The sequence below is a fragment of the Dendropsophus ebraccatus genome, chromosome 11, assembly GCF_027789765.1.
Source record: "Dendropsophus ebraccatus isolate aDenEbr1 chromosome 11, aDenEbr1.pat, whole genome shotgun sequence".
In the NCBI taxonomy this organism is placed as follows: Eukaryota; Metazoa; Chordata; class Amphibia; order Anura; family Hylidae; genus Dendropsophus; species Dendropsophus ebraccatus.
Window position 1 is genome coordinate 54,022,023 of NC_091464.1, and position 12,073 is coordinate 54,034,095.

Genomic DNA, 12,073 nt, shown 5'->3' on the forward strand with positions numbered 1-12,073 from the left:
CCATTTAATTTCTGCTTCATTTCAGCATAAAGCATAATAGGGATTATAGGTAGAACTGTTAGGTTACTCATTTTGCACAAATCCTAAAGGTATATATTTCTTATTGTGTGTTTTTATTAGGAATGGATTCCTGGATACCAGAAACACAGAGGTGTAAAAGTACAAAAAATATTTTAGTCTGTTGTTCTATGCAAACAAATGTGGTCAAACAAACAGGGTGATAAAAGCAGGGGTCAGGGACCACACCATAGTACACTGGACTGTCCTGGAGTGTAGAGTCCAGCAATGAGAGCTCTGCTGCTCCCGGCTCTGCTGCTTTTGGGGGCAGCCTGGTTTGCCCAGGCAGCTGAAGGTAGGTGGACATAGAAATGTGGCTGTATATACTGGTAGAGCTGTAGTTCTACTTATGCTTTGTTTTGTTGTTTTTGCCTAATGGGTTCTCTTCCAAGTAATCAAGGGGTCTGTTCTATTTATCTTAATGGGGTTTAGGCAGCAAGCTCCTAGATTTCTGCAAGCCCCAAGTCCTCAGATATATGGGGCAGTAGCAGAAATGTCTGTAACAAATCTTCTACGTATACATTTTTAACACTGTCTACATAGTCATCAGAGATATACACAATTATATAGGGATGAGCTAATTTACAGTACTGCGTCTGACATAGTAAATCATTACCACATGGGTCAAATGTTCACATGTCACTGCCAGAAATACCCATACCCAATTACATAAAAGTCACGGCACAACACAAAATATATATACATACACTACCGTTCAAAAGTTTGGGGTCACCCAAACAATTTAGTGTTTTCCATGAAAAGTCACACTTATTCACCACCATACGTTGTGAAATGAATAGAAAATAGAGTCAAGACATTGACAAGGTTAGAAATAATGATTTGTATTTGAAATAACAATGTTTTTACATCAAACTTTGCTTTTGTCAAAGAATCCTCCTTTTGCAGCAATTCCAGCATTGCACACCTTTGGCATTCTAGCTATTAATCTGTTGAGGTAAGCTGGAGAGATTGCACCCCACGCTTCTAGAAGCAGCTCCCACAAGTTGGATTGGTTGGATGAGAACTTCTGGCGTACCATACGGTCAAGCTGCTCCCACAACAGCTCAATGGGGTTCAGATCTGGTGACTGCGCTGGCCACTCCATTACCGATAGAATACCAGCTGCCTGCTTCTGGTGTAAATAGTTCTTGCACAATTTGGAGGTGTGTTTAGGGTCATTGTCCTGTTGTAGGATGAAATTGGCTCCAACCAAGCACTGTCCGCTGGGTAAGGCATGGCGCTGCAAAATTGAGTGATAGCCTTCCTTATTCAGGATCCCTTTTACCCTGTACAAATCTCCCACCTTACCAGCACCAAAGCAACCCCATACCATCACATTACCTCCACCATGCTTAACAGATGGCGTCAGGCATTCTTCCAGCATCTTTTCATTTGTTCTGCGTCTCACAAACGTTCTTCTTTGTGATCCAAACACCTCAATCTTGGATTCATCTGTCCACAACACTTTTTTCTAGTCTTCCTCTGTCCAATGTCTGTGTTCTTTTGCCCATCTTAATCTTTTTCTTTTATTGGCCAGTCTCAGATATGGCTTTTTCTTTGCCACTCTGCCCTGAAGCCCAAAATCCTGCAGCCGCCTCTTCACTGTAGATGTTGACACTGGTGTTTTGCGGGTACTATTTAATGAAGATGCCAGTTGGGGACCTGTGAGGCGTCTGTTTCTCAAACTAGAGACTCTAATGTGCTTCTTCTTGCTTAGTTGTGCAACACGGCCTCCCACTTCTTTTTCTACTCTGGTTAGAGCCTGTTTGTGCTGTCCTCTGAAGGGAGTAGTACACACCGTTGTAGGAAATCTTCAATTTCTTAGCAATTTCTCGCATGGAATAGCCTTAATTTCTAAGAACAAGAATAGACTGTCAAGTTTCAGATGAAAGTTCTCTTTTTCTGGCCATTTTGAGCGTTTAATTGACCCCACAAATGTGATGCTCCAGAAACAATCTGCTCAAAGGAAGGTCAGTTTTGTAGCTTCTGTAACGAGCTAGACTGTTTTCAGATGTGTGAACATGATTGCACAAGGGTTTTCTAATCATCAATTAGCCTTCTGAGCCAATGAGCAAACACATTGTACCATTAGAACACTGGAGTGATAGTTGCTGGAAATGGGCCTCTATACACCTATGTAGATATTGCACCAAAAACCAGACATTTGCAGCTAGAATAGTCATTTACCACACTAGCGATGTATAGATTGTATTTGTTTAAAGTTAGGACTAGTTTAAAGTTATCTTCATTGAAAAGCACAGTGCTTTTCCTTCAAAAATAAGGACATTTCAATGTGACCCGAAACTTTTGAACGGTAGTGTATGTACACATTACCAATAAGAAGAGTATATTGTAGGAATTGCAAAGTAAAGAGGTATCTTACTCACGGTCTGTCACCAATGGTTCTTTCAGAGTCTGTGATACCTCCTACCTTGTATCCTGTAGGTCCATTAATATAGAGCAATCAAAAATCAAAAAAGACGCTCGATTATTGGGAAGGGCCTTAAATTGCCCTTAATCTATGTCCTACCTAATTAGCAAAAAAAGAATCCTCAATGTGATAATAAAAAAATTAAAAAAAAAACGCATAATCAGGCATCTTTAAATAAAGATTATTTGTATTTTCCCTACAAACGCCTTTTCCTTGTTTACTGTCTATGTCCTACCTAGCTGAAGATAGCTCACTTGGCCCTATTGTCTCCCTCTCCCACAACATGAGGTCTGTAAAATTAGGATCTGGAACTTCACGTCCTATATACAAAAGTTGTTGTTAACCCCTTGCCTCTTCAGCCTGTTTTGGCCTTAATGCCCAGGGCCTATTTTTCAAATCTGACCTGTCTCTATTTATGTAGTGATAACTATGCTTTTAAATAGCACAGTAATTCTGAGATAGTTTTTTCATGACATATTCCTCTTTATGTTTGTGGTTTACTTTGGTTGAAACACTCAGTAGTTTTTTGTAATAAAGCACATTTGCACAAAAATTTGAAAAATTTACGTTTCTTTATATTCAAAATTCTCTTTTCCTAAGAAAGATAGTCATGTCACATGAACTAATTATTAATGCAACATCTACAGCATGTCTACTTTATGGTGACGTCATTTAGTGAGCGTCCTTTTACTTGTTAGGATGTTAGAGGGCTTCGAAATCTTGCAGTGATTTTTCAAATTTTCATTAAAATTTCTAATTTTTATTTTATTAGGGACCAGTTCAGTTCTGAATTGGATTTGTGGAGCCTGTATTTATCACCATAAATCTCTCCACTGTAAAAACTGCACCCCTCAAAGTATTCAAAGTAACATTTCATAAGTTTATTAACCCTTTAGGTGTTTCGCAGAAATTTAAGCAAGTTGGAGAGGAAATTTAAAATTTTTATTTTTTTGGCAGATATTCTATTTTAATAATTTTTTCCCTCTAACACAGCAAATACTAACTGAGAAATACCACTCACTATTTATTCCCCTTATTCCAGTGTTTCTAGAAATCCCCCATCTTTTGTACGCTGTTTTCTATACGTCACATATAAAATGTTTTTAAATATAAAATTTATTTTTTGCCGCGTTAATCGGGTGGGATAATTAATGTAATGGGTAAATACACGGGGTCATTACGGATGTGGCGATACCAAATATGTGTATTTTATTTACAGGGGATCATTTATAAAGGGGGAATGTGTATATTTATTTATTAATATTTATTTCATTATTTAATTAATAAAAAAATATATATATTTTACTTATTTATTTATTTTATGTGTGTGTGGTGTTTTTTTTACTTTAACTTTCTCATGTATATAATGCATTAGAGCACATGGTCAGTGCTGTAATGCTTTATCTAGTAAATGAGCTGACAGCATTACAGCTGACAGCTCATTCAAACGATCAGACCCCTGCATCGGTGCAGGGGCCTGATCGTTATACCATAGCAGCCCAGACACAGTGGGTAGCGTCTAGGTTGCTATGGTTCCTCCCCTGGAGCCATGCAATCGCTTGCGCGATTCCAGAGGGTGAAGGGGGGGGGGTCATGGGGATCGTATCTCCCTCCGGATTTCCTATATATATCCGTGTTTGCCTAACATTCATGAACAAATAACGAATGTACAGTAAGGCTGGGTTCACACTACGTATATTTCAGTCAGTATTGTGGTCCTCATATTGCAGTGGATTAAAAACACAGAAAGGATCTGTTCACACAGTGTTGAAATTGAGTGGATGGCCGCCATTTGATGGCAAATATTTGCTGTTATTTTAAAACAACGGCTATTGTATTGAAATAATGGCCGTTATTTACTGTTATATGGCGGCCATCTACTCAATTTCACCATTGTGTGGACAGAGCCTTTCTGTGTTTTTAATCCACTCCTGGTTTTGGTTGCAATATGAGGACCACAATACTGACTGAAATATACGTAGTGTGAACCCAGCCTCAAAGGGTATGTTTTGGTCTATGCACATGCATACAGATTATCAGGGGCAAAGCGTACTCAGTTGCATGCGCAGTTGCATACAGATTGCATACATTTCCGTCTAGAGTTGCGCACATGCGTACAGATTATCAGAAAGCTTGCTGTCTGTGAACTCCATGCCACTCTGCTCCAGGTGCCTGGAAAAGCTGCATCCAGTCCCGAGAAACTGGAAAAAGTTTTCTAGGACTGAATCCAGCTTTTCCAGGCACCTGGAGCAGAGCAGCACAGAGTTCAAAGGCAGAGGGCTGAGAAACCAACCACTGAGGCTAGCAAAGGACTTGACTTCACTCGTACTGTAAAATAGCCTATCCCTAATTGCAGTCTATGCCAGTGCTTCTAAATGTCCTCATGGGCCAAAAGGACTGGAACACGCTCCCAGTTCATGTGGTATCTGTCTAGACTGCTACTCACAGGGGTTATATAGCTCATTACATGTTATAGGCTTAAGGCCACAACAACACAATGTCTTTGTTTGGCCATTTGACAACTATTTTTTGAGACACAAATAATGGCTGTGGTTTTTAAATAACTGCCATTTTGGTGGGAAATGACGGCCTTGAAAATTAACAAAAATAAACAAAATATGAAAGTCATTATAAAGCTATTAAAATTCCCAGAAAACCTGACCACGTATATAAGTAAAGAATACCATAGTATAAAAGAAAAAACTAAACTTTTTTTTCCTCATTTTTCTATCATAGTATCTCATTTATAAAGATAACATGGCTTGGAAAATTTTGAATTCCCTTTTCTTTTCTAAGGAAATAACATGGGACATTAACCTTTCCAGAGTCAATAGATGCCCAGAAACTGCAAATAAATGTGATAAAACCAAACAGGGGTACAAAGATCAAAGTGCTGTTGATGTGACAATGAAGGGTAATCATGGACATAGGAATTTTTCTCCAAATATTACCAATAAGAAACAGGAAATATTATACCTAGTGCATTAAACATTGTCCATACAGTTTGTCCACCACAAATGCTGTAAGAATGTTCTTGAATGCCCCTGGGGAGTAGACAGTGGAACTCTCGGGAGAGAAAGCTGAGAAGTTTATTGCCACACCTGCCTCTCCAATCACAGTGTACTCATAGCTCAAAAAACGCTGTCAGCAGACACCAATAACGCTTAAGGCATGTGTGGTGTCCCACTAGGGGTGTTACAGTTACATGCACCCTTCGCAAAAGTCTGTACTTTTTTTATTCTTATCGTGCTAAAAGTAGTAAAAGTTAGCCACTGTAGCGGCTGTATTATGTATGTATATATGGAAGCTGCACAGTTAAAGGATCTCACAGGGTTATTGTGTTTATGTGTCACCAGAATCTGTAGACCAGTAGGATTTCTTCTTTCTTCTTTCCTATCATCTCCTTCCTTTCCACTTCTGTTGCACTCTTTCACCCACTCTCAGCGCACCTTACATGTAAGGGAGGAAGTTAGTCACATGGGTGGAGGAGGAGGAGCATAAGCCTGTCGTTCTGGACATTGTGGAGGAAGGATACACGCTGGATAGCTCTCCACAGAGTCCTGTTTGCCAGGTCCCTGTACCTGAGTTCAGTCTTAGTCAGTACCCCGCATGAGAAGGACACAAGACAGTACACTGCTACCAACTTCTTCACTTGTTACACTCTAAAGCACTTAAGAGAGGACTAGTCAGAGACAACCTCAACCCACGCCGTGGACAAGGAGAAGTCACAGTGCAGGGCAGTATCCATACTAGAGCCTTAGAGCCAGCAACTGATCTGGACAGAGTAAAGTTGCAGGAGCCTATGAACTCTGTCTCGCAGCGCAGGTGTCAGCAGGGAACCCTCAGCATTCCGCTCATCCCAGGTTACAAGGTCTGGGGCATGTGTCACCCATTAGGAAGGTTCAGCTGAGTCTAGTGGGCATAAGGAGGTGTAAAGACGGAAGTCAAAGGTGTTCTTCTTATCCTCTTTCTTATTCTTTTAAGTATTCTACCTTATCCTCCAACATCCCGGCAGAGCACAATACTACATGGGTTGAGACTCTCACGGCATCCTCCTCTCCTACTTTTAAGGCCCTATTACATGGGCCGACAGTGAGGAGCAAACCAGCGCTGTGAGCTATTCCGCGCGGCAGGAGTGAGCGGGTGAGTCCGGGGAGGGCCGGGGGGGGGGGGGCGGAGCTGGGGGGGGGCTGCCTGGGGGATCGCTGATCGTCCGGGCAGCCCATAGGACATAGCGGCGGTCTGCTGCCGCCGCCCCTAATCCGCAGAGCGGCGGCAGAAGATCGCTGCTATATAAGTCGTTTGTCTTTCAACATGTTGAAAGACAAACGACTTCAACGATCAGCCGACATGAACGACGACGGCTGATCGTTGCCTCCTATTCCTCGGGACGATTATTGGCCGTAACTGCCGATATTGACCGAATACGGACGACAATTGTTCCGTGGAATAGGGCCTTTACTCAGCACAACTCAACCAACACGACTATATATCCTACACTGCACTTATCCTACAGATCTGGTTGTTCTCTTATCAAGTGTTTATTAGATCAGTGATCCTGCTGATGTCATCATTAAAGGCTATATATAAATATATAAAAATTAATAAAAAGCAACCAAAAAGTCAAATCAAAATAGTACCCTTAAAAACAACAGATCATGGATCAAAAGTAAGCCCTCATGCAGCTTCAAATACAGAAAATAAAATAAAAAAGTTACAGGGTTCAGAACAGCATTACTAGGCATACCAATTTAAAAAAAAAAAAAAGATTTAATTTTAAAAAGTAATAAAATAAAACAAAAGCTATATAAGTTGGGTGTAATTGTAATCATACTGACCTGCAAAATTCAGATAATATGTTGGTTTTACCATAACTTGCATGGCATAAAAACGAAACCATAATTTTCATAATTTTTTATCGCTCCTCAGTTTTCCTGTACATTTTATGCTAAATTAAAGGTATCTAAGAAAGTAAATTAGATTTAAAGGGGTTGTCCAGCGAAAAATTTTTTCTTTTAAATCAACTGGTGTCAGAAGGTTATATAGGTTTATAATTTACTTCTGTTTAAGAATCTCAAGTCTCCCCATACTTATCAGCTGCTGTATGTCCTGCAGTCTGACACAGTGCGCTCTGCTGACATCCCTGGCTGAGACAGGAACTGTCCAGACCAGGAGAGGTTTTCTGTGGGGATGGGGATTATCAGCTGTTGTATGTCCTACAGGAAATGTTGTTTTATTTTTAGTCTGAGACAGTGCTCTCTGCTGATATCTTTGGCCGAGACAGGAACTTTCCAGAGTAGGAGAGGCTTTCTATGGGAAAGAGATGTCAGCAGAGAGCAATGTGTCAGACTGCAGGACATACAGCAGCTGATAAGCATGGAAAGACTTGAGATTTTTAATAGAAGTAAATTACAAATCTATATAACTTTCTCACACCAGTTAATTTGAAAGAAAAAGATTTTCACTGGACAACCACTTAAAAAAATTAACAGCTTTTTCAGCTGTTGGAAGAAAAGGAGAAAAAAAAGTAACCAAGATTTAAGAATGAGAATTGGTAAAGTGAAAGGGTTAAAGAGAAACTATAAGCAGGTTAGAGGAATCTAACCCTCTTGGGCTCACTATTGTGCATAAGGCACTGAGGATGAAGGTATGTCTTTTATCTTCATCCTTTTGTGCAGTTTGTAGTTTAAACCTACATTTAGTGATGAGGTTTGATGAGCATGGGTGGGGGGGGGGAGGGTTACCACCCCCAGAGCACCAATCCAGCCTACTCTATTCATAATTAATAAAAGGGGTGGGATGGCTGAGGGCGGATCAGTGCTTTGAGGGCCACATAGCCCTACCCCCAATGCTGGAAACGGCCTTAATAGACACCAGATTAAACTACAAACTGCATGCAAATGGCGCAGAGGATAAGATACTTACCTTCATCCTCAGCACCACAGGCACAGTAGGGAACAGCAGGGATCAGCAGGTTAAATCCCACCTTCTAATCCAAACTCTCTCTTTTTTATTAAGTAATAAGAGTTATTCAACAATTCTAAACGTTGCAAAGTTACGCACAAAAGGAGGCCTGTGCAAAAAATATAAAGCTTTTGTACATTACAAGTTCATGCTTTAATAAATTCTCCCATTATTTCCCCCAAGAATAAACATACTGTAATAAAACTAAAATAAAATACATAAAAAATTGAGATTAGCAAACTTACAGTAAGTTGGGGTAAGTTCACTTATCTCTAATGAGTTGCAGAAATCAGTAGTATAAACAATTTTAAGAAACTCTGTAATAGGTTTTATAAGGCAAAAAGTCTCTTTCTGTACTCAAAAAGCAATTTATAAGCCTTCCCCCCTCTCTTATTATCTGTGCATTATCAGGCAAACCCATCTTCATTACAGAGAAGCCAGTGAAGACGGGTTCTGCTCTCTCCATTATCTCCTATGGAGAGGAAAGGGGCCGAGGGAGATGAGACAGCAGGAGAAGGAGACATGAAGGTCAGCTGTTTGTAGACTGTCTGGGCAGCTAAAACACTGGATTTAGAGGTCAGAAAGGTCAGTGCTTATCTAGGAACTTGCTGAGAGAAGATTGCAGGGTGTTGTGCTGTAGAGGACTGCTATATACTCACTCACTCCTCTCGGCCCTTCCCCTCTCCATAGAGCATAATGGAGACAGAAATCCTGCTGCTTCTGAAGTGAGGGGGAGCTAGGAAAACAGCTTTTTCAGAACAGAATGAAACACTTTTGGTAAATAAAACCTATTACAGAGTCTTTGGTTTATTTTACAGATTGTTATGTGTCTGAATTAAAGTCTTTGTGTATTCTTATTGCAGAGTCCTGCGTTGGGCGATGTTTGGATGGATTTAATGTGAACAAGAAATGTCAGTGTGATAACTTATGTATATATTACAAGAGCTGCTGCCATGACTACATTTCAGTCTGCAACCCAAAAGGTAAGAAAGTAACAATGCAACAACTCTCTCTAGACTCTCTTCACATCATGTTAGTACCCTACATTGTATATACCAACATTCTATGTCAACATACTGTCAACATTCTATACCAACATTCTGAGTCATAGTGTATCTCTGCTAAAGGCTCAATTCACTACAGATTGATGCCCGAAGTTTATTTTTCTAATTGGTTGTTCTGGCATAATTTAACTTTGAAGTGCTAGTAAAAACACTAGCAGAAAATTGATGCCAAAACCAATTCCATTGTTGTTAGTGGGGTCGTTCCTGGCATTTGGGGTGTCTGTTATAATGGTGGACTGGTGCATCTTTCTGCAGTTTTCCATCTCGCTCTGAACATCTTTGAACTCAGACCAAAAGACAACCAGTGCCGTTTTGCATCATTTGTGACATCAGCATGGTCAGCTTTCGATTAAAATGAACCTGATGCCAGGGACATACCTGAGCCTGGCCTTAGGGCCCTATTCCACCGGACGATTATCGTTCAGATTATAGTTAAATTGTTCGAATCTAAACGATAATTGTTCACTTGAAATGCAGTTAACGATTAACGACCGAACGAGAAATCGTTGATCGCTTTATAAGACCTGGGCCTATTTTTATCGTTGCTCGTTCGCAAATCGTTCGCATTAAATAAGACGTTGTTCGGCCGTTCGCAGTAGATACGAACGCAATAGCGAAGAAATAGCGAAGAAAAACTACCGCAAATACGATCATAAGTAACGATTATCGTTCCGTGGAAATGAGTGAACGTTTTCAGGTCTTTCGCAATAGCGGTCGTTAGAGGGGGTTATCGTTAACGATTATGCAAACGATAATCGTCCTGTGGAATAGGGCCCTTAGAGTGTGTTTGTGCTGCTCACAGCTTCCTGGTGTTGTGCTGACACACAGTAAATGCCCGCTTATCCAATCACTGGCTGAGGCAGGTCAGCACTGTGCCCAGTGACTGGTCATGCAGCATTTATAGTGTGTTAACATAAGTAGTAGGAAGTAGTGAGCAGTGGTAACCCAGGCACCATCAGAACTGCAGATATGGGGGACTGGGAAAATTATTTAGAACTTTTTTTTCTGACACCCTCTATATTAACATTTTGGTTTCTTTTTAAGCAACTCCTCCATTAAAATGGCAAGAGTGAATAACAGTGTCCCATTGGCATCCTTCCTCACCCATGTCATCCTTAAAATGTCAAAGCTATCGATACAGCAGAGTATAAATTCTATGGACTCAAATTGACTAATGGTGCATTTACACAGAAAGATTTATCTGACAGATTTTGGAAGCCAAAGCCAGGAATGGATTTGAAAAGAGGATAGATCCCAGTCTTACCTTTATGACCTGATCCCTGTTTATAGTCTGTTCCTGGTTTTGGCTTCAACGATCTGTCAGATAAATCTGTCTGTGTAAACGCATCATAATACTATTGAATAAAATTTTAAATTGGCTTGAGATAGATTCAAACAATGGTGCGTTTACACACACAGATTTATCTGACAGATCTCTGAAGTCAAAGCCAGGAATGGATTGGAAAAGAGGAGGAATCTCAGTCATTCCTTTATGACCTGTTCCCAGTTTATAGTCTGTTCTTGGCCTTGGCTTAAAAAATCTGTCAGATAAATCTGTCTGTGTAAACGCACCATAAGGTTATTACAGTCAATGTAATAGAGTGTTTATAATGGACGAACCCCAAAACAAGTAGTGTATGGAATGCGAGATCTACACTCTGGCTACTGTCTACCGAGATTAACCTCGATCTCCCCTGTACCCAGGAGAGTGATTTGAAAAAACAGGATAGCAAATGTGGGTCGAGATCCTCAAAGTCAGACAGAACAAGGAATGATGTAAAGGTCTGAATGTAAATAAAAAATTTTCTGAATATTTCTTAGCAATCTTAATATAAAAATATAGCAATATAAAAATATTTACATTCAGACCTATACATCATTCCTATCTCTGTCTGACTTTGAGGACCTAGACCGCATAGCAAGTTCTTGATGTGCATGGCTTCAATGTACATGTAAAATATGGGACTGAATACGTAGATTTCATAGTCTGTTCACTTTTATTAGCGGGAGTCATACAGTAGTGGTATTTTTTTAAGCCCCAGGTAATTCTCTTGCTAGTTTGTTACAAAGAAAATTGAGTTATTTCAGAGTCCCTACCAGGGGCGTAACTAGAAATGGCTGGGCCCCATAGCAAACTTTTGATTGGGGCCCCCCCGCCCCCCCCCTCTCGATCTACCACTATGCCATCAACACACTCAGCTCTACACAGGTCCTGTACACCATATAAATTACAGTACAGTTACATCAGGTGACTTACAGGAGACGTCTTCTCTGATCGGAGTTCTTCCCTTTTCATTTTCTTTTCCATCTGTCCTGGGCCGTTATGAGAACTTCTCCGGGCCACGAATCCACAGAATCTGCCAGACAGACATATTAGGCTCCACACTCTGTCACCATCCTCATCTCTAACAACTGCACATCTGTATTGGCCCCTTTACACCCACATTTAGTGGGCAGGCTGACTCTATGTGATCCCATTTTAGTATATGGCCCTCCTCTCTGTCGCCCCTCCTTATAGATAGCTTCCTTATGTTGCCCCCCTCCGCTGTCCCCCTTA

At 40.5% G+C, this 12,073-nt stretch overlaps 1 protein-coding gene across 1 annotated transcript in view; it reads left to right on the forward strand.

The window, feature by feature from the left end:
* The first annotated feature begins 242 nt into the window (after positions 1-242).
* The window catches only part of VTN (vitronectin), a 29,433-nt gene continuing 17,602 nt past the window's right edge, over positions 243-12,073 (forward strand). The window contains exons 1-2 of the mRNA XM_069945576.1: positions 243-352; positions 9,316-9,435. Of these exons, the coding sequence (XP_069801677.1) occupies positions 286-352; positions 9,316-9,435 (187 nt within the window). The 5' untranslated portion in view covers positions 243-285. The remainder of the gene's footprint in view (positions 353-9,315; positions 9,436-12,073) is intronic.